Raw genomic sequence first — 23,807 nt, 5'->3', positions numbered from 1 at the left:
AATTAGAAGTGTTGAAAGAAGGAACACCGGCTTTTTGACCTATGACTGAATATTCAACACCTATTAACACCCAGTGGACCAGGAGCGGAATCGAACCCACATTCCATAGTACACAAATGCGCATTGACATCTAATGCCGCTAACCAAGCCCACTTCTTCCGACAGTTGCTATATCAAAGTATCATAAAAAACGTAAAAGCAATTTAGCTCAAACTAAACACAAATAATCGTGATGTGGCCATGTGGCTAAACATTTGCCATGTTAATTTGTTTTAAGGAAAAACTGAATAATAAACATAAATTTAGGCAAATGTAGTATGCGAAATCAATTTAAAACGTTAAATTCTAACAACAAATTTTGAAAGTCGATTGCTCATTAAAAATGTAAAAATGTTCTATGTACAATTATAAAGCCGTTATGTAGCCAATGTTCTCTCAATTATTTTCTTTGAAAAATTCTAAAAAAATAGTTTTCTAAAAATAGTATCCAGATTTCGCATCGCAGTATATTGTAACACGTTGAATCTTTCCAAGAAACTGCAATAATCATAAGAAAAGTAATATACATATTAGTCAACTCTGGAATAGTCATACATGGTGATTTACATTTTTTAAAGAAAACCCGCACAAGCGTGGGCACAAAAACTACAGTTATTGCCATCGTTAGAGAGGCACCTCGAACAACTATAATCTATATAAACATATATGCGTCGAAAAACTCTTGTTCCTTCGGATATCGCGTTTCTCAATACCGATCACCATCGTTACATAAGAAGACAAGAAAGACCATCACTTCGTCATAACCATCCGTGTTGTAAGATTTTGGGAAGAAGAAGCAGACACGAACGCACAGGACAGTCTTTCTAAGTCCATAGTAAAAAGAATTAGATGTGAGTCCAAACCTGATCAAAAAACTGTGAGACTGCTACAATTTGGATTCCTGCCCCTTTTTGACGTGTTGTAGAAGATCGAACTGTAGAATTAGTTTTGTTTAATTTCCCTAGCTCATCGCTTTTCAACTAGACCGGTAGACAGCGCGATATGTCACTCCTTGAGAGAGTGGTTGATCAAAGTCCTACCACCACAGATCTTGCGGTCAAGCGTGTTACTGTTTACCTAATAGTTTTGTGATTTATTTACAGCAAGGCGATAGCTAATCAGCAATTAATATCAACATCAGTTCAAGCACTACGACGTTCTCTAAATACATGATTTTCTAATCAGTTCCAGGTGTGCCTATTGAACCATTTTTAAAATTTTGCTTTCAATGCGCATATTTATTACAATAAAATATTATCTCCTGATTGATCATGAAGCCAACATTCTGTTCCCCAGGAGAGTTTGAGAGATTGTGAAGGACCCCCAGGCTAACTGTAGAAAAAAATGAGCATAACAGATCGGAATAATCGACATTAGATCACGACGACGAGAAGAAATTAACTCTCAGGGACTAAAGAAACAATCCATCGTGAGAATTTGCAAGTGGGTCTCTCTAGCGTGCTTCCGCATTAGTCCAACTACGATCGGTCAGCAGGTGGGTGACCTTCCTTCCTATAGAGTCAACGAAAAACAATTTTTGCCCAAGTAGGAATCGACTACGCAGGACCTATCCTTGTGAAACAGTCGGCTCGGAAAACAAGGCCAGTCAAGAATTACATTTGCATTTTTGTTTGTATAGCAACAAAAGCCATTCACTTAGAAGCAGTAGAGAATCTTCCAACGGAAGCCTGATTAGCAGGTTTTTACCAGATTGTGGCACGGAAAGGTACACAGCGTACACAGCGACAATGGTACCAATTTTATTGGGTCAAATTTAAAGCTGCACCAGCTCTACGTAATATTTCAGTGCCAACCCAAAAAGTTGAGCTAGATTTGAACTAGACGAGACAAGATTTAAAACGCAATTCAACGGGCCTTCCTTAGTCGTGTGGTAAGAAGCTATAAAGCATAACCATGTTGAAAAAGGTTGGGTTCGGTTGCTAGTCCGGTCTAGTAAATTTTCTAATGGATTTTTTTTTTCGACTTTCCTGGGCATAAATGTGTAATTGTGTTAGGCTCGTGATATACGAATGCAAAAATGGTAACTCGGCTTAGAAACCTCTTGCTTTTGCCCATTGATGGTCGTAACCCACGTTTACGTTTCGCTACAGCGACTTTCTTGTCCATTCTTCTGGTCCAGAGTATCCACTCTACGCTTGTGCCCGTATTCCTCCCGGCTCTACTACGTCTCACCTCCAATATTAAAGCGGTTGAATTCCAAACAAAACTTACCTTCATCGCCCAAACAACTTTGAAAAAGAGGGTAAACCATCAACTATCACTCCGCAACACAGAATTTGCAGATTTTGCTCTAACAAATGGTCCCGTTGCCATCCGATGAAGCCCAAAATCGGGCAGAAATCATTTGTTGACTGTAGGGTAAGTTATTTGAGTAATATACGATGCTGTCGACATTTTAATTAGGAAGCAAATGGCAGCAGAAAAACCGCATGTGTTGTACAACAAAATACATCAGCACGCATGTTCAAATGTCCGCCCTTATCCGCCAGACTCCCGAGCAGCACAAATTCAATAAAAATGGTTGCAGCAACTTGATTGTGACCAAATCTGATCACATAAGAGTGCATCAACCTATGTGGAACATGTGTGCTGCTAGGGCTGGTAACAGACTTACAAAAATCGTGCGTAGGACAATACTTTGAGTGTCCCACCCAGGTTCTGCCATGGATACGACATGTCCTACTGGCTCCACCCACTCGCGGCGCCACTCCATATATCTATTAAAATAATTTAGAAATTTTAATTTCAAACAAAACAAACTTTCATTATTGAGTTTCATGCGAAGTTAATCAAAGAGCCACGATACTTTCATTTGGTCGCCTAAGATAGAGGCGTTTTGTTCTCTGTCTTATGATGATGACAACCTTTTGCAGTACTGAGCAGAATACTGATAGCATCCAATCACTCCAATTCTTTTTGATTTGGTTTGGTTTATTCACATCAAAGGGCATAGCAACGGCCTCCAACGATACTGCATAACAACAAGTTTTGTTATGGTAATTTTATTACCATAGCAACACAATTGCGCCTACTTTGTTATTTGTTTCTAAATTTGATTCTGATACATTTCCTCATCAGGACTCACAACGATGGAAACATCAACGGATCAAATATTCTCTAGTGCTATTGTCGGTAGTGCTAATTCGAAGCAAAATTCAAGATTATCACAGTTTTCCGAATACCGAGGTACCTATCACTGTTTAGGACAGTGAATCAAAAATTAATCAATCACTTTGTTCCTTGCTTCAGATGAACGATACTTTGCAAACGTATGGGTTCAACTGCTTCTGTACATAAACGTGCGTTACTGTGGTATTTGGTTTGCAACCAGTTTAATTACATTGTACTATCAGGTATTTCTTTTTGAGTTCATTAGAAAAACATTCTTCATTAATACTGGCATAAAATGTGTAATTTTAGTACGGTAACTTATCAACTATTCACCGTGTTTTGTCGGTATTATCTTTAGTTATTGCTGCACCAATAGAATGTCTTCGATTGTATCTAGGGTACTCTGGAAATCTTCTGGACAAGGTATGCTAGTCTTTTACTCACAAAATATTACTTATTTTGTCCTATTTTTTCACAGATTCCAGATTTCGCAGGTTTTTGGATATTGTCGGTTTTCATACAGATTCCATTACAGACATATTTAGTGACTAGTGAGCAGATATTGAAATACAAAACCAGTATAGTTTTGCAGGCAGTTCAGTGCGTACTTTTAATCCTACAAATAATCACGAGTTTTACTGCCATTCGTAGAGCTTCCCGTTTCCGACGTGAACAATTTCAAGCGGAGAAATCCTCATATGATATGGACCATCATCGGTCAAGGCAATCCATGGGTGGCAGCATTTCAATTATAAGTGATTAGGTGACAATAAAATTTAATTATTTTTTGAACAACATAATCGCTCTGTAGTTAGGCTTTGTAAGTTTTATTCAGATTGTTAGCTTCGAAGAAAACGTTCAAGTGATCTAAGTTTGAACGAAATGTCACTAAAAAAGATTGCAATGCGACAACGTTGCTCTGATTACTCTCTGATGGACCTAGTAGTGTGGTTCTAGTGGGCACGTAATGGTGTAAAAACTGAAAATAGAAGAATAGAGATTCATTCGCTTTATGATGAATGCTGATAACAGTGGTAATGGTTATTAAATCATACATAGTTCCATTTCCCGCTTGAATAAAATATGCTTATCAACTCAGCGATTATGCTAAATTTAAACTACATAATTTTGTTAATCTCGAAACGTGAAACTATTATCTCCCATCATCATACGATTTTTCGGGGTGTCCACTGCTTATCTGGCCCGGGTAAAGTCTGAAAGCTACCTCCAGACTCAATCATATACAGATGATGCAATACTGTTTCAACCTTACGAGTATTGAACAATATGAATTAGGGGCCACCCACAAAGTACGTTACACTTCTAGGGAGAAGGGGGGGTTCTGAGCAGCGTGACGATCCATACAAAAAATTTAGGGATTTGTTACAAAAAGCTCGACGAAGCGAGGAGGGGGGTTGAAAATCTCCCATTTTAGCGTCACGTACTTTATGGATCTTCCCATTATTGGACTTTTATTAGTTCTGTTATAACCGATCATACATTACATTAATCAATGCGGGGCTATTCAGGCATTGCAGCCTCCTGACCCTTGTAACGACTTGAAAATGAGCACGGAGTTATCATATAGACATATAACTTCCTAGAGGATTTAAAAACGAAACATTAATCCACTGAGCAGTGGCTGTCTGTTTTTCATGTATTACCTATATAAGTAAGGAAAAAATAATAATGTGTAAGGCTACCTTTGAGTACATTTCGATCTATAACTAGAAGGTCTACTGGATGTGTGTGCCGCCTCCGTCCACAGATATTGGCGTCATGGCTCAGCCGTTATTCAAGATCTGTTACGCTCCTTATCTTCAAATTCTTTCGCCGGTGCAAATTTGTAGGGGCAACACTTGAAGAGATTGGATTTACTTTTAAATCAAGAGTGATTCAAAAGTTTAGAAATAATGCTCCTTTTCTCACTGGCATCTCATGCTCGGATATTTACAATTTACAATTCAAAACATTCATACATTCCACGTCGAGCATCCGAGCGAGACGGTTGTAAGTCCGCGTACGGTCTGCTTCTCTTTTGGTTTTTTTTCTGAAGTACAGGTAGAGGTTTTTTTTTCCGAAAGTGTTTTGAAGCATAGTGCTTGAGTGGAAGTGGTGCTTAGCTGAAGCAGTTAAGTAGCCATTTCGTTGCTTTTGCAAGACAACGCAAAGTTTTGCAGTTTCTTCGGCGTCCATCGCAGGCGCAGGCATCATCACCCCACGCCGACAGTCATCATCCATCGTGCGTCTCCACCAACACAGACGCTGCCATCCTGCCACCATCCATCCACCCAGTTGCAGTGTTGTCTGCGGCAAGAACACCAACAACAGCGTGGTTCGCTTCGACCGCACCACCGCCCCGGCGATTGTCCATCCAGTCAGTGTGTGCTGCCAGAACCGTTAGCCGGCGACACAGCAGTGTGAACGCAAGTATTTACTTGAGCTCCCTCTCGTTGTTCCCCTCTCTTCTCCATCTTATTGGAATAGTTTTTTTCCTTTTTCTATAACTCGTCTTCCCCTCTCATTAATTTGTGTGTGTGTGTTTTTTTTTCTGTGCTGTGATAATTGTTTAGTTTTAAAATAGATTGTGCCTCGCTGCAGCGGCGCATTTCGTGTCCGCAATGCGCGAAGGCGAAGTTGGCGGGGGTACTTCGTATTCCATGTCAGATGTTTCGTTGCATTCGGGTGTTCCAAACCAAAATGAAATGGACACCAGCAACGCTAAAATTTCCTCTACGAGCCCCCGTCCCAAGGTTTACCTTCACAACTCTAGTGGGCCGTATGTTGTTTTCTTTCGACCCAAAGGCAAACGTTTGAATATCAGCCAGATCAGCAAAGATCTGGAAAAGCGATTTTCGTCTGTCACGACCATTGTCATGGTTGGGTCCAGTAAACTCCGTGTCACGGTCAGTGATCGCAAACAGGCCAACGAGATTGCCACTTGTGAGCTTTTCACTCTCGAATATAAGGTGTATTTACCGTCAGCAGTGTGTGAGATCGCGGGGGTGGTGACGGAGGGAAGTATGACATGCGACGATTTGAAACAAGGTTTCGGTCGTTTCAAGAACGATTCTTTGCATCCTGTTGCGATACTGGATTGAAAACAAATGTATTCGGTGTCGCAGGAGGGAGAGAAGCGGATTTATTCCCCGTCCGACTCTTTCTGCGTCACCTTTTCCGGGTCCGCACTGCCTGACTACGTAGAGATTGGCAAACTTCGTCTACCTCTTCGGCTGTATGTACCGAAGGTGATGAACTGTGTTAATTGCAAGCAGCTGGGCCACACCGCTCAGTACTGCTGCAATAAACCTCGCTGTGCATCATGCGGAGAGAAGCATGTGGAGGGGGCGTGCAAGACGACACCGAAATGTGTCTATTGTAACGAAAGCCCTCCACATGCTCTTGAAGCTTGCCCAACGTACATACAGCAGCGAATCCACCAGAAACGGTGTCTTCAGCAGCGTTCTCGGCGAAGTTACGCCGAAATGTTGAGGAAGGCCGCTTCTCCAGTCGTTTCTGACACCATCTACTCGTCTCTTCCTTTGGACGACCAAGGTAGCTCCTACTCCGAGGTTGAAAATGGGGTTCCCTTTGTTTTCAGTGGCTCAACGAGGAAGAGAATAAAACAGAGCCAGCGACCCTCGAAAAAGCCTAGAAAACAGCCTCAAAGTGAGCCCTAATCCAACATGGTCAAATTCAAAGCGGGTGGAAATACTCAAAAACGTTCAGCTTTTGTGGTTTCACATCGGGATGATCGAGAGTTTTCACCGCTTCCGGGAACATCTAAAATCACAGATGCCTCAATTTTTGCGATTTCTCAGCCAGAAAGAGAGCATAGAGAGCGAACAGAAGAGCCCCCGAGCGCTCCAATGTTCACTCTTTCTGGCATCGTGGAGCTCATCCTCAACTTCTTTGATGCTTCCGACCCCGTGAAGAACATGGTCAAAACTGTTCTTCCTATTCTGACTCCTCTCCTGAAGCAGCTGGCTTCAAAAATGCCCCTCCTCGAGTCATTTGTATCCTTCGATGGCTAACTTAGTCAATAAGGGTAACACGATTTCGATTCTACAGTGGAACTGTTGAAGTGTTCTTCCAAAATTAGATATTTTTAAATTTTTAGTTAACAAATTACAATGCGATGCCTTTGCTTTATGTGAAACATGGCTAACACCAGATGTGAACCTTCAATTTCCTGATTTCAACATAACATAACAACAATATGTCAATTTTGAATACAGGAGAAGTTACACGAATGGCTCCTCCAGCAAGAGATAGCCGTCTAGATCTTTCCATTTGTTCGAGCTCATTATCGTTGGACTGTACTTGGAAGGTGGTCCAAGATCCCCATGGTAGTGATCATTTGCCGATCGAAGTCTCGATTTCCAATGGACGTAATCAATCTGTTTCTATCGACCTCTCATATGACCTCACGAAGCACATCGATTGGGGCACATATGCGGAGGCCATCATTGATGGCGTAATGTCGATAGAAGCACTTCCACCGCGAGAAGAGTACGAGTTTCTATCCCAGTTGATCCTTGACAGTGCTCTTCAGGCACAAAGCCGACCAGTGCCAGGAGCTTCGGTTCGTAGGAAACTACCCAATCCGTGGTGGGATGTCGAATGTACACAACTTTATCGCAAGAAATCCGCCGCATTCAAAGAATTTCGGAAACACGGTTCGATCGTTCTTCATCAACGGTACATCGCGCTCGAGATCCAGTTCAAGAAACTGGTCAAAGTGAAGAAACGTGGATATTGGCGCACTTTCGTTGAAGGTTTATCGCGCGAGACTTCAATGAAAACTCTGTGGACCGTCGGGAGAAGAATGCGCAACGCGTCGTCCGTAAATGAAGATCGTGAAAGCTCGTCGCGGTGGATACTTGACTTCGCAAAGAAAGTTTGTCCGGATTCGGTGCCGGTGAAACAAGAGCTACGTGATGCTTTTGCTGACACGGGTGACATGGATCGCCCCTTTTCGATGATTGAATTCTCGCTTGCTCTCCTTTCATGTAACAATTCCGCTCCAGGGATGGATAGAATCAGGTTCAATTTGCTTAAAAACCTTCCAGACGTCGCGAAGAGGCGCTTATTTAGCCTGTTTAACCAGTTTCTGGAGTGCAACATTGTTCCGGATGTTTCAAATGTTCCGGATGTTCCGGATGTTTTTACAGACGGGTCAAAAATGGATGACTCCACTGGTTTCGGTGTTTTCAACGTTTTTCATAGCGCCTATTTTAAGCTCAAAGAGCCTTGTTCCGTGTATACTGCTGAGCTAGCAGCTATACACTATTCACTCGAGCAAATCGCATCCCTACCTCCTGACCACTTTTTCATCTTCACCGACAGTCTAAGTTCCTTGAAGGCTGTTTGGTCAATGAAACCGGTTAAGCACTCAGCGTATCTACTGAATGGGATACGAAAAGCTTTGAGTGCCTTATCACAACGGTCTTACACAATCACCATGGCTTGGGTCCCTTCTCATTGCTCGATCCCGGGAAATGAGAAAGCGGACTCTTTGGCTAAGGTGGGCGCTATGGAAGGTGATATTTACGATCGGAAATCACCTTCGATGAATTTTTCACATTAGTTCGTCAGGAAACCTTGAACAGCTGGCAACAGAAATGGACAAATGGGGAGTTGGATAGATGGCTGTATTCAATTCGCCCGCAGGAGTCGAAGCGTCCATGGTGCAAAAAATAGAATATGGGACGAGACTTCGTTCGAACCATGTGTCGTCTAATGTCCAATCACTACACTCTAAATGCACATCTTTTCAGAGTGGGGCTCTCGGAAGGAAATCTCTGTGTTTGCGGCGAGGATTATCAGGACATCGATCATGTCGTGTGGGCGTGCGAGGAGCATCGTGGCCCCAGATCTGCGCTAACTGAACATCTCCGGGTCCGAGGAAAACAACCAAAGCCTATTAGGGAAGTGTTGTCGGGCCTTGATCTAGAGTACATGTCCCTGGTCCACCATTTTTTGAAAGTTGCTGATGTAAAACTGTAATCATTGTCTGCCCATTCCCTTGTCTGTCGTAACCCATATCGAATGTCTTCCTCTTGTTGTACATTTCCATGTCTGTCGTTAATCCCTTCCGTATGTCCTCCTCTTGTCGTTGTCTCCCAAAAAAGTTTGTTTGTCCCGTTACAGATGTAAAAATGCTAGGAATGTCAACTTTGTGAACATCAGCATCGTAATTACTTAAGCACCCTAAAATCCTTTCCTTTCCAACTGTATTATTGTATTCCCTAACCTCGACTAAACCGCGAGTCTTTCGGTTCCCCAAAACTAACACTATGTATAAGAATCAAGAAATGTATTGTTAAACTTGATTTCGGCTCCGTAACGCTTCACGGTAAATGAGCCTTCCAAATAAACGAAAGATTATAAAAAAATTCAAAACTTTCCTAGATTGGACTGGGAAACGAACCCAGCCGCCTTCAGTATGGTCTTGCTTTGAAGTCGCGTATCTTACCGCTCGGTTAAGGGAGGCCTATTTAGTAATAATCGCTTAAAAACGTTTCACAACAGGAAAATTTGAAAAAATCGAAACATAAAATCGCCGTAGGTCATCTGGGGGTTCAAAACCAATATACTGAATGAAAGGTGAATGTCTAAATCTCGAGTTCTGCCGCAAGACAGGCACACCGAAATCCACGTTAATCTTATAATCCGCGTAGAAAAACTGGTAAGGCTCCTAATCCGACGTAAAAATAAAAATCACGTAAAAAAATGTTGAGGAAAAAGTTTTAGTTTTCAAAATCCGTGTAAAATACTTACCAAAACACCAAAAACGACGTAAAAAATCGTTAAAAAAATCATATCAAAATTCAGAAAAAACTCTTGGATTTCAAAATCTGCGAAAAAAATAAGTGAGGAAATGTCAAGGATCATGAGCAAAACAAAAACCATTCGATTTTTATATAATATAAATAATAAAAAAGCTAGAAACCGTAACTGCAAAAGTATCAGTAAACAGCTTTTGGTCATGAGCAGATATGTGACCTCTCGGATCCACAGTAACACCATACTTCTAGTAGGCGTTCGACCATCGTAAAGGAAGAAACACTTGATTGCGGGGTCCCTGTGTAAATGTAATCTATCCTATCCATAATAATGTAATTTTTCTTGCAGGCGTCCCGTCAACGCAGAAGAAGAAACTATTGAATGTGGGCGTCCCACCACGCAGAATTGCGATCATTCCGATCCATAATAAACTTTTCTTCTTGCGGGCTTCACACCAACACATAGGAAAAAACTCTTGATTGCGGGCGTTCCACCACGCAAAATTGTGATCAATTTGACCACAACAACACCCTTTTTTTATGCGGGCGTCCTACCAACGCAGAGAAAGAAACTCTCGAGTGTGGGCGTCCCATCACGCAGAATCGGGATCATTCCGATCCACAATATCACTATTCTTCTTCCCAACAACGCAGAGCAAACAAATCAAATTCCATCGTCCCACCACGCAGAATTGTGATCAATCCGAACCAAGTGCGGGCGTCCCAACAATGCAGAATGCCCTCTCGAGTGTGGGCGTTCCAACACGGGGAATTTTGATTTAATGAACTACTAATGTTTCTGATAGTAAAGTTATGCAGAGATAATCTGCTTATACTGATTCTGAATTATGCTCATGTTATTATGTTGACAACTTGAATTATGTTCAACTATCCAAGTGACTCCCGTGAAGTGTGCACTTCTAAAGCTTTCACATTAGATAAGCAGGCTACAAACAAGTTAGTTTCGTGTGGTTATTTTATCGGGGGTGTATTGGAGTATTTTTTATGCCGTTTCAAAAACAAAATCCAATATATTTTATTTCTTGTCTTTAAATTTTCCATAATAATCATAAGGAGATATGTTGAGGTACCGAACTGAACAATCGAGAAACAAATAAAGATTCAATTAGTTTTCTATTATCAAAGCTATCAAATAATTTATTATCTTAGAGTTGTACAGATTAGCTCACAGATTAGGATATCACTCAACCTCATAACTGTGGATATCCTTCAACAAATGTACGAATGAATTTATATGAAATGATATCCGTTTTCTTTTTGCGAACAAAATACCGCAAGTCAGTCAAAAAGCCTTGGTTCGGTTTGGATGAATCTCGACCATATCGACTGAAGCAATCCGAAAACGCGATCACGGCGAAGGCAGCTGCATCTCACAAGCGAGATTGCCAACACACGTGGCACCGAGGGTTCGGACATCGTGAGCCGGATGTATTGGATGTCTTGTTGCAGAAGAATTTTATCAGCGTGGCCCCGGGCCCCCACAAATCTTATGTACCAAAACCAACCTTTTTTGTACATTTTGGGGCCCCCACATGCTGTCGGCCCCGGGCCCCCCTTCCGGCTAAATCCGGCATTGTGGATTGCACGATTTATTTGTTGAAGAAAAATTCCGAGGTTGCTAATCGCATTGAAGATTACTGCAATTATGTACACACGCAATTTGGAAAATATCTCAAGCGAATAAGGTCTGACAGAGAAGGGGAGTATTTGAGTGAAGCATTGATGGAGTTCTATCGCAAGCATGGAATGCACCCCGAGTTCACTGCCGGATAATCGCCTCAACAAAATGGAGTGGCTGGCTGAGCGACGAAACCGATACGTTATTGAAATGTGTCAGTGTATGCTGCTGGATGCCAGGATGCCATCAAGATTTTGGGCTGAAGCTTCAAATACGGCCGTGTATCACCAGAACCATTTTTATTCTCGAGCTGTGACATGCTCGTCGTTTGAGCTCTGGTGGGGACGAAATGTTTTCCATCTAAAGGTGTTCGGGTGCAAAGCGTTTGTACCAAAGGAAAAACGAAGCAAACTACAGAATAAGGCGAAGGAAATGACATTCGTCGGCTATTCCAATAACCACAAGGCGTACAGGTTCATCGACATTACCACAAACTAGTTGGTAGTTAGCCGAGACGTTCGAGGAGGAGTTGGTCCAACCCGGTATCGACGTTCCTAATCTAAAGGAGGAATCATTCGAAAATATTCTGCAACCGTTGCCTCAAATGCCAGAAGTTAATCAAAAAATTCCTATTCAACCAATAAGCTGTGCTGATGAAATTGAAGACAACAATGAAAACTCGTACACAAACGATACAGGCTTCAGTTCCTGCGACGAATCTATTCATGAAGAATTGGAAGAAGCTATTATGAGAAGATCAGAGCGTTCAAATAGCACACGGTATCGTGGCAATAAATGGACCAGAAAGTGAATCGTGGAAAGCAGCAATATAGGAGGAGATTCAATCGCATCCTCTAAATTCGACCTTCGGGGGCAGCAGGGACTATGTCCAAGGGCTTGACGATCCCTCCCCAGGCCATCTGCGAGTTGTGGGGCTTGCCTAGGATGTGGTGGGGTTTGACAATGGGCCCTGTTAAACATCTATAAAAAGCTGCATGTATCCGCAAGTAGGCCCCACCAAAGCGACCGTGTGCCGCTCAAAGCGCACAAGCCCAAGTCCTGGTGTTAGGTGGGACGCTAAACAGCCCTGACACGACGGCCCTCCGACGAGACAGGAGGTTTGCGCAGGCCCAATAAGCCGCCTGGCAAACCAATCATTACGAACAATATAAGAGAAAATGCGACTCGATATAATCGGCAAAGACCTAGGCGACGAATACAGGATCACGATTGGAAGCTTGGAACATGGAATTGCAAGTCGCTAGGTTTCGCAGGTTGCGACAGGATGATCTACGATGAATTACATCCTCGCAACTTCGACGTCGTGGCGCTCCAGGAGATTTGCTGGACAGGACAGACAGTGTGGAAAAGCGGGCATCGAGCGGCTACCTTCTACCAAAGCTGTGGCACCACCAACGAGCTGGGAACCGGCTTCATAGTGCTGGGTAAGATGCGCCAACGCGTGATTGGGTGGCAGCCAATCAACGCAAGGATGTGCAAGCTGAGGATTAAAGGCCGTTTCTTCAACTATAGCATCATCAACGTGCACTGCCCACACGAAGGGAGACCCGACGACGAGAAAGAAGCGTTCTATGCACAGCTGGAGCAGACATACGATGGATGCCCACTGCGGGACGTCAAAATCGTCATCGGTGACATGAACGCACAGGTAGGAAGGGAGGAAATGTATAGACCGGTCATCGGACCGGATAGTCTGCACACCGTATCGAATGACAACGGCCTTCTTTCCCCGCAAAAATATCCACATGGCCTACATGGAGATCACCTAACCAAGAAACGGAAAACCAAATCGACCACGTTTTAATCGACGGTAAATTCTTCTCCGACATCACGAACGTCCGCACTTACCGCAGTGCGAATATTGAATCCGACCACTACTTCGTTGCAGTATGCCTGCGCTCAAAACTCTCGACGGTGTACAACACGCGTCGAAGTCGGACGCCGCGGCTCAACATTGGGCGGCTACAAGACGGTAGACTAGCCCAAGAATACGCGCAGCAGCTGGAAGTGGCACTTCCAACGGAAGAGCAGCTAGGCGCAGCGTCTCTTGAAGATGGCTGGAGAGATATTCGATCCGCCATTGGTAGCACCGCATCCGCTGCACTTGGCACGGTGCCCTCGGATCAGAGAAACGACTGGTATGACGGCGAATGTGAGCAGTTAGTGGAAGAGAAGAATGCAGCATGGGCGAGATTGCTGCAACACCGCACGAGGGCGAACGAGGCACGATATAAACAGGCGCGGAACAGACAAAACTCGATTTTCCGGAGGAAAAAGCGCCAGCAGGAAGATCGAGACCGTGAAGAGACGGAGCAACTGTACCGCGCTAATAACACACGAAAGTTCTATGAGAAGTTAAACCGTTCACGTAAGGGCCACGTGCCACAGCCTGATATGTGCAAGGACATAAACGGGAACCTTCTTACGAACGAGCGTGAGGTGATCCAAAGCTGGCGGCAGCACTACGAAGAACACCTGAATGGCGATGTGGTAGACGAAGATGGCGGTGTGGTGATGGACCTGGGAGAACGCATGCAGGCTTAATTTTACCGGCTCCGGATCTCCAGGAAATCCAGGAGGAGATTGGCCGGCTGAAGAACAACAAAGCCCCTGGGGTTGACCAACTACCAGGAGAGCTATTTAAACACGGTGGTGAAACACTGGCTAGAGCGCTGCACTGGGTCATTACCAAGATTTGGGAGGAGGAAGTTTTGCCGCAGGAGTGGATGGAAGGTGTCGTGTGTCCCATCTACAAAAGGGCGATAAGCTAGATTGTAGCAACTACCGCGCAATCACATTGCTGAACGCCGCCTACAAGGTACTCTCCCAAATTTTATGCCGTCGACTAGCACCAATTGCAAGGGAGTTCGTGGGGCAGTACCAGGCGGGTTTTATGGGCGAACGCTCCTCCACGGACCAGGTGTTCGCCATTCGCCAAGTACTGCAGAAATGCCGCGAATACAACGTGCCCACACATCAGCTATTCATCGACTTCAAAGCCGCATATGATACAATCGATCGGGACCAGCTATGGCAGCTAACGCACGAACACGGTTTTCCGGATAAACTGACACGGTTGATCAAAGCGACGATGGATCGGGTGATATGCGTAGTTCGAGTTTCAGGGGCATTCTCGAGTCCCTTCGAAACCCGCAGAGGGTTACGGCAAGGTGATGGTTTCGTGTCTGCTATTCAACATCGCTTTGGAAGGGGTAATACGAAGAGCAGGGATTAACACGAGTGGTACAATTTTCAATAAGTCCGTCCAGCTATTTGGCTTCGCCGACGACATAGATATTATGGCACGTAACTTTGAGAAGATGGAGGAAGCCTACATTAGACTGAAGAGGGAAGCTAAGCGGATCGGACTAGTCATCAACACGTCGAAGACAAAGTACAGAATGTCGGACAGTAACCCGGTGAAAATGGTTCTCGACAACGATCCGACGGGCACAAGAAGGCGAGGTGCGCAGCGGGCAAGATGGATCGATCAGGTGGAAGATGACTTGCGGACCCTCCGTAGACTGCGTGGTTGGCGACGTGTAGCCATGGACCGAGCCGAATGGAGAAGACTCTTATATACCGCACAGGCCACTTCGGCCTTAGTCTGAATAAATAATAATAATAAATTCGACCTGGACCGTTGGAGCTCTCCCAGATGGACGGAAGGCCATCGGCTCTAAATAGGTGTTCAAACGCAAACATGGAAGCATCACACGTTATAAAGCGAGACTGGTTGCACAAGGTTTCAGTCAGAAGTTTGCCACTTACTACGACCAAGTGTTCGTTCTGATGGCAAAACAGGTAACTTTTCGAACCGAAGCCGAGTTCATTGCTGCAGCTGAGGTGGGTCAAGAACTTCTATGGATTCGGAAACTGATGATAGATGTACGCGAACCAACGAGTAAGATCTTGCTCTATGAAGATAATCAGAGTGCGATCCGACAACTCGAGTCAGAGCGACTGGAACTACGATCAAAACATGTTGACACCAAGTTTCAGTTCATCAAGGACCTCGTTCAACAAGGTGTGCTAACCATAGTCTACTCCCCATCGGAGCATATGCTTGCGGACATGCTCACAAAGCGGTTGAACAAAATCAAATTAATGAAACATCGAACCGTGGCTGATGTTCTTCCTGGGTGTTTCGAGGAGGAGTGTTGAGATACCGATACTAAGCAATCGAGAAACAAATAAAGATTCAATTAGTTTTCTAATCGAAGCAATCTGTGATAATAAATTATTTATTCCAACCCGTAGCAACTGTTGTCTAATTATTCGCTTTGCTCACACATTAACAATACCTCTGCCTTACCAAGAAGCATCGGTTTAAAAATCCAATCGGTAAACTTGATTTCACTCTTTGCGCAACTCTATATATAATAGACTCCGCGTTTAACAAATCAAATGAAAGCTTTGCAGAAACCCAAATCTGCTCGCGCTATAAGATTGTGTGATCGTTCTGCTAAACTACTCTGTGTGACATATCAAACATAGACTATAAACATAAAATACCAGAATATAAAGAATAGAAAGTAGGAATGAGACGGACCTAGGATTGAATGACCACCAAGCCCGTTCTAGTCAATGGAGACGCATGATAGTTTAGTCGCATATAGGTATTGGGCTAAACACAATTGATACGTTTGCGTGCGTTTTGACAGTTTTCCCATGGGAAAACTGTCAAAACGCACGCAAACGTATCAATTGTGTTTGGCCCATATGGCGCAAAAAACCCTAAATTTAATAACTTCACTCATAACTAAAATAGATACTCCAATGTTTTGATATGTCAGTCTAAATGTTTAACGGAAAATATAAAATCATGTAGCGCTCATAAAAATAGCAAGATACAAATACAATCAATGTTTTCCAACACATTTTTTTTTCAATTCCATCAATTCCATCCTGTAACGTACGTGTAATTATTTTCTATTTGATTAATATTAATATAATAAATATTGATAAAATCGACCCAGCTTTAAAAAAGTCACATTTAATCAGTTCGTCAAGCTGAGTCGATTGGTATATAATACTATGGGTTCTATGAAAAGTTTAATTTCGGAGTAAAACGATAGCTTTTCGTTACAACTTTTTTGAACGAGAAAGACAAGCTACCACAAGTTAATAAGCATAATAGATAAACAGTGAATCAGCTCCTTAATCCAACGCAATACCCCATTCTCACCTGAAATCCCTTTTGCGCCAAAAATCCATGATACGGCAACAGTGCGTCCTCGTATGCCTTCCTGAGATGGTGTTTCACGTTATCACTGCCGCTCTCGTCTTCGAGCATGTTCCGGAAGAACATTTCGATCATCTCTAGGGCACGCTTAAGCCACAGCAGTCCCTCCGTAACCGAATCGAACGCATTTTCATTCCCATCCTTGTCCAACAGAATCAAATCTTCCAGATAGCAAAATGCTTGTTCGTTTTCTTTGTACTTCGCTTCCAGCCTCTGAAGTGAATATTTAATATTGTTATTAATTGATACCGAGAAGAATATTCAATTACCACTAACCTTCACGTTGCCTCTCATATCTTTCACTATGGGAGTGAATAGTCGCCCGAACGATTCTACGGGTTAAATTATTATCAATCGATTGAAAATAAATTACACGGTGCTACACTAGTTTTGAATTGAATGTTCAGCTAAAAAATCATGAAAGCATATTTCAAAATGAACTATAACCCTATTATAACCCAATTATCAATCTATATCATAAAGAGAGTTAAAGTTTTGTAATAAATGTGTGTGTTTGTTTTACAAAGGGAAATGTTCTATGCGTTAGCCCAACAGCTCGTTTTTTGTAGATGCCAACCAATCACACGTCGTGCACCAGAGAGTTGAGCTCCTCCAGTACGACTTTCTACCCGCTGGACACGACATAGCTACTGAAACACCTTCGAAACACCTGTTTTCCCGCAATTGCTTATTTGTTAGTTAAAGTCCACTACCAGGAGCTCTCATTGAGCTGCTGTGGGGGTTAGTGGGGAAAACATAAAGGCTCGAGCAGCGTCAAATCTTAGAGATTTCAAGACCACGTGCTCCAGCATCTCCTCGACGTTTTCATGATCCATATCATTCCGGTAGAAACGCATATGAACTGCGATGTATCCGCTTTAACTTATATGTAAGCACCAATTTACAGAGTTGAAGAAATGTAACGGTAATACAATTTGAATTATATGTTCATTTAGTATACCTGACTAAATACCAATAAAATAAGTTTTTTTGTAACACCGTGTTATTATTTGTAATCAAAGCTAATTGAGGATGGGGTGACGTATTATGACCTACCTATACTTTCAACCACTTGATAGGCTGAGTCTAAGAACGCTTTGGTAATAATTTTATTGTTGTTATTTTGCACATCCGTTTCGGGAAATGGTTTCAATTTTGAAAAATCTATCCGGGCTTCTAGTTCACTCATGATAGATGTCGCGAATAAGGTGCACAAGCGCCCGCTATTTGTCACAAAACTACAGAGACGACGAACCGCACTCGGCCACTGAAGCTCACAGATTGCCTCAAGTCATGATGATTCATTCTCGAATTTGTCCGGCTGCCACAACCCCACCACCATAGAAAGGTATCGGCAATCAGCACATTTTATCAGCCATGGTCGTAAGGCTTCAGCAAACCACCGATATTAACTTATCGCTTGGGACTTTATCTGTATGCCATATCACTGACTAGCAAGTGTCGAGTCAACACGATGGTGACGGTAGATACGCTGCCGCTCACATTTCGTCTCCAAGAAGAGTGAGTGGTGAAAGTACAGTCGACCAATAAAATCGTTAATCAATAATTATTTGAATTTCCACTGTCTTATACAAATAAGATAGAGGTTTATGAAGGCAAAATCGATAGTACTCAAACTGAATTATTCCTATAATGTCGGTTTGTTCAGAACTGACTGTAATGGCGCGAAGTGTGCTTTGCTCGTGTCATAGACAGCACAATTCCAATGTAACATCATACTTGTCGCGCAGGTTATATTTTTGTAAACACCCCAAGCGAGCGAGCGCCAGCGATGAATATTGCAGAACGAGTATTAATGAAGCTCTATGAATGTTCACAAACGTGAAATTCATTAATGGAACACAAAGGTAGCATTAAACATAAATATATGAACCTTAGGATTTTGTTTTGGAAATTTCGGCATGAGAAAATGTATCGAAATGCAATTCGTGAGACAATCTCATGAAATATTTCGAAGATTAGAAGATGCGAGTTCATCCCTTTGACATTTCAAGAGAACGTTTTGTTGAACAGGCAGTAAAAAATCACTACAGAAGAAACAAGACCTCACGATTTTTACAATTCAATTCCCATGAAATATTCTCATGAGTTTGGTCGTACGAAAATCATTATTGTAATAAATTAGTCTCTGTCAGTACTAGCTAGAAATAAAAAATAGCAATAATTTACTCGTTCTGGTGAGTCCTCATAAATTTTATTCAATTTTATTTCTGCACGACTTTGCTTTCCGCATTATTCAAATACCATGATCCAGAATCTTTTCGTATTCTCAGTTTTATTTTAGCAGGTAAAATAATGAACGCAATAGATCTTCTGGCTGTTCGGCCACATTGAGAGTTGACGTAAAGTCAATGTCAACTTCTCTCCCCAAACAGCCAAGATAGCTGTGTGGTGTCGGCAGCCAGTTATCTGGCTAAGAATAACGCTACGGATTGCCTGTTCCGGTGGTAGAAATCCACCATACAGGTGACCCCAAATTCTTGGTGTGATGCGGCTTTATGCTTACCGTGCCTACGAATGAATGATTAGGGGGGTCTAAAAAGAACCTAACCGCTAACGGAGCCTTGTAACACTTGTAACTCAAAGCTAGTGTGGGAATGCATTCTGGCTTTGAAAAACTTATCCATACGCAATCGAGTCTACCTATATTGGATCCCAGGACATACGGGTCTAGAGGGAAACGAGATTGCTGATGAGCTAGCCAGGAATGGATCTAATGAAAGGTTCATTGGCCCTGAGCCCTTCTGCGGGATCTCAGACTGCTCTGTAAAAATGGAACTGAACAAATATATGGTCAGTCAAATCACATCAAACTGGAATGCACTTCCCCATACGAGCCAATCCAAAAGGCTCGTAACGATCAACCCCAAGAAAACCCAACAACTATTAGGTCTCAACAAAAGGGATCTCAACATCTACACCGGTCTAATAACTGGACACTGCCCCTGCAGATACCATCTACAAAAGATCGGAGCAATCCAAACCTCAAATTGCCGCTTCTGTGACGAGGAGAGAGAAACATCAGAACACATCCTCTGCTATTGCAGTGCACTCACTCAACGTAGGTTCAAAGTTCTCAGCAAGCCCTTTTTAGGGCCTGCTGACATATGGATCTTATCCCCCAAGGACGTGGTTGGCTTCATAAAGCTAGTCTCGCCAGAAGGGGGAGTCACATACTGTAACTCAGGATCTCTATTCATCAATAATAGATGGTCTTGAGTTCAGTCGATACCAAGGTATCTCAGTGACAAACATGTTACTGAGATAACTTGCGTATTTCACAGCAAAAGGGTATATCACAATAGTCCTAAAATCTGGACGCAGTGATCTTCACCCGACAAACGAGGAAAAGGAACGGAGCCTTTGAAGCACCAGGAGGGCACCCTTCACAGTATCTAGCCCTTACTGCGCTAACCGGAGCTATGGCATAGTTGACTTTTTGCTTTTCCGGAATAATCGGCTACTCTTATTCAATCTCAACTTGAGATTAAATAAGGGTGGGATTATGAGCATGTTTTTATTTAGTTTTTCAACAAATTGTCACCTATATGGATTCGCTTTATGCGTTATAGGGAAAGGTGGGAAGACTTGATCCCCGGGGAGACTTGATCACCCCCTGTTTTATCGAGAACTAAAGTAATTTTGTTCTAGCGTATTTTTTAGTATAGATCCTTTAAACAAATGACCTTTATGTGGTGAGTTATTTTTTGGATTGACAACCTTATTTATTCTGCAGGGCAGTTTGAATGTTTTGACCTTCCTAAAGATTTTTTTATTGGCCACGCAAAATTTGAGCAACTTTTCATAGCAATAACCAAATGCTTTCATTTTTCACAGCACAAAGTCATAAATATGCTTAATGATCTGTACTGATGAAAATGTCAACATTCCATCAAAGGTTTAGGGTATTTGGATTTGAAGTTATTGCCTCAATAAGGGGACACTTGATCCCCCATTAGTCACCCATACAAAAATTTGGCGAAAAAAAATCAAAAAATATAAATCTGTTCTCAGGCTTCTAATTTTTTGTAGATTTGACAGATTTGATAAAGGGTTGGCAGGGAAAATTATTTATTGCGTAGCTCACGGTGTCTCTATGGGGAAATATTATTTTCCAAAAATCAGTATCTCTGAAACACCCACGACCCACCACACGAAAGTATATGCTCTCCTCTTTCATGTAGTGGGTAAACTAAAATGTTCTATCGGGGGATCTAGAACAATTTTTATTTTTTTCACTATTTTTGGTGCAAATTCTATAGAAATCTGAAATGATAGTCGATTTAACCTCCTTAAATATGTATGGAAAAATTACCGCCGATAGAACATTTTAAAAATGCACCTACGTGAAAGAGGAAAACCTATACTTTCGTGTGGTAGGTGTTACTGATACTTATACTGATTTTTTGAAAATAAGCCTCTTCGGACAAAAACACCGTGAGCTATCATAAAAAGGGGATCAAGTCTCCCTAAATTTTAAAATTGCATGTGCTGTCAAATTCAATAACAAAAATCGTTCATATATACGCACAGCAATTCAAAAATTACGCGTATTTTGAAGGAAAAATATTTAAAAAAATCTGAGGGCACCTTTCTAATTTTATCAAAGCAAGTTCTTGGAGAGGGATCAATTTCCCCCGATTATTTTAAAAGTCGATTTTTGACAGCACTCCAAAAAATCGATTGTGTATCAATAAGAACAATAATTTTAGGACTGTCATACATATTTCTTAGAGAGTCCAGATGTTCTAGGTACTCCAAATTGTCAGAAAGTTGAGTTCAATTGTTCTACCAGCTTAACTCCACCTGGTTATAAACCGTAAGCTACACATGACCATATAAGTCCCTAGAGCCTTTCCGAATGCTACACCATTCAAGTTAGTCCAACGCAGTTGTTCTAGGTTTCCAAATTATCAACTACGCCTGTTATCCAACTGATTATGTCCATTTAAGTCAGTAGAGCCTTTGCAACGCAAATCTTCTAGGTTCTTAAAATTGTCCGGGAGTCTGTGCGAAATCAGTATGAACCCCAACGGGCCTAACCAGTTTTGCTGGAAACCCATATTCAGAGATTATCTGCTACAGCTAATTTATTTTCACTGAATCGCTGAAGTAAGTCTGCAAGTTGCATTTATCAAGGATCATTCGCAGGATGAACATCCTAATCCATCGATGATCGACGCTCCCGAAAACCTTCTGTGTAATCGCTGACGAAGGACTCCTCAAACTGAGTTCAAAAGGGCAATTCCTGGCACAGTGCTCATTCATACAGATCGGGCATATGAGGCTTTCCAACAATCCTCATCCTTCCATATTTTCTGAATAATGTGGTGGATCGATTGATACAGCTGTTCATTTCCAAGTTTGAAAAGCTCGACCAGGATCGTTCTTCCCAGCAGCGTTAATGTTTTTTAGCTTCTTTAGAGCCTTCTTAACCATATTCTATTTCTAAAGACAGCTTCCTTTTCCATAAATTATTGTAGCCACCAATATCTTGTCTGTAAAAAAATGCCCTAAGTTATTACACAAAGCGGACACTGGTGCAGTCCTGTGCCGCGCACCAATTTGTTTTTGTTTGTTTACAATACAGCATGCATAAAATAGCAAACAATCATATTTCTAGTGATAATGTTTTTCATTTTCTAATTATTACGAGGTACAGAGAATAAAAACCACAATTTTCAAGAAAACTTTGATTGCAGCGTTCTCGTAAAAGCGCAAATATGCGCAAGCAAATCACTCACTAAACGGTGGTTCTAGGGTTTTATTTCAATCCCCCATTTACAGATGAGGGGACATTTGGGGACATTAGGTTTGTGGGACCATTTTATAGCGAAGAATTATGCTAATTAACGTTTTTCTTCTACAACTTTTTGATATTAATCTTTGCGTGCAAAACAAACCAAACTATCAAAAAGCTTTTTTCACTTCGCCAGCCCATATCTTTTGACTGAATAAACACAGCCCTTCAATATTTTCCGATTCTCTTATCTACGGTATATGCTTTCATATGATATATAAATTAGACAAATTGGAGATAGTAAATTTTTCGATTAATGGCCACCCTTTTCCCCATAGTGTACTGACAGTCGTATATTTAAAACCTCCGAATATCGTTTCGATCCATGTTCTCCTGGCTTAAGCTGTCACACTTTCTTCGTGCTACTTTTTCTTCCTGCGCTGGATTCGTTTCTCTCCTTGCTAAACTGTACCGACGTCGATGTGAGTCGCGACAGTGAGAATACGACAATACATCCCACGGCGGCTTGTTACCCGATCGTCCCAAAGGTGCCTAAAAACCGCCAATTTGGGTATTTTGCATTCCTTCAGATATGCGAAGTACTATTATTATTATTTGCTTAGTTTAAGTTAAGTTAAGTGGCCTGTTCAGTATATGAAAATCTTCTCCATTCAGCTCGGTCCATGGCTGCACGTCGCCAATCGCGCAGTCTACGGAGGGTCCTCAAATCGTCCTCCACCTGATCGATCCATCTTGCTCGCTGCGCACCTCGCCCTCTTGTGCCCATCGGATAGTTGACAAGAACCATTTTCACCGGACTATCCGACATTCTGGCTACATGCCCAGCCCACCGCAATCGTCGAACGATGGATGGTTCTCCCAACAGCTGATGCAACTCGTAGTTCATTGGCCGCACCGTCCCCCATCTGCACCCCACCATGGATGGTACGCAGCATCGCCCAGGTCCACAGAGGGATGAATCCTTAGAAAGAGGGTCAAAAGGTCATTTTTCAAAATGATGTATTCTATTTTTTAAATATTTTTCTCGCTTTATACAGACTATAAAACATTGTAAATTACTTTGGTTGAGTCAATTTGACGATATTGTACCCATTGGGGTACAATATCGTCAAAGTTGGCATGAAAACTGTTTTAACACCATTGATAATATATAAATATGAG

The 23,807-nt window shown here is 42.2% G+C and overlaps 1 protein-coding gene and 1 long non-coding RNA gene across 2 annotated transcripts; one reads left to right on the top strand and one right to left on the bottom strand.

The window, feature by feature from the left end:
- The first annotated feature begins 3,076 nt into the window (after positions 1 to 3,076).
- On the top strand, positions 3,077 to 3,594 carry LOC134207674 (uncharacterized). The gene is made up of 3 exons (XR_009978403.1): positions 3,077 to 3,246; positions 3,310 to 3,413; positions 3,481 to 3,594. It is a non-coding gene; the product is annotated as an uncharacterized LOC134207674 (long non-coding RNA).
- On the bottom strand, positions 3,455 to 18,359 carry LOC134207665 (glycolipid transfer protein A). Its single transcript, XM_062683452.1, has 4 exons — positions 17,921 to 18,359; positions 17,141 to 17,196; positions 16,808 to 17,077; positions 3,455 to 4,150 (listed from the first exon to the last, which is right to left on the bottom strand). Exons 1-4 carry the CDS (start codon positions 18,051 to 18,053, stop codon positions 3,983 to 3,985), a joined length of 627 nt encoding a protein of 208 aa, XP_062539436.1. The 5' UTR covers positions 18,054 to 18,359; the 3' UTR covers positions 3,455 to 3,982.
- Between the last annotated feature and the right edge of the window lie 5,448 nt (positions 18,360 to 23,807).

The sequence above is a fragment of the Armigeres subalbatus genome, chromosome 1 (assembly GCF_024139115.2).
Source record: "Armigeres subalbatus isolate Guangzhou_Male chromosome 1, GZ_Asu_2, whole genome shotgun sequence".
Classification (NCBI taxonomy): Eukaryota; Metazoa; Arthropoda; class Insecta; order Diptera; family Culicidae; genus Armigeres; species Armigeres subalbatus.
Note: the sequence above shows the minus strand (reverse complement) of the source record. Positions and strands in the feature narration are given on the sequence as shown.

What these genes read in the sequence shown, in the direction of transcription:
- LOC134207665 (XM_062683452.1), bottom strand. Translation starts at nt 18,053, where the DNA reads ATGAGTGAACTAGAAGCCCGGATAGATTTTTCAAAATTGAAACCATTT. An exon ending in TCAAGTGGTTGAAAGTATAG is followed by an intron (nt 17,197 to 17,920) that starts GTAGGTCATAAT and finishes TTTAACCCGTAG; the next exon opens with AATCGTTCGGGCGACTATTC. An exon ending in TGGCGCAAAAGGGATTTCAG is followed by an intron (nt 4,151 to 16,807) that starts GTGAGAATGGGG and finishes TTCTATTTTCAG; the next exon opens with TTTTTACACCATTACGTGCC.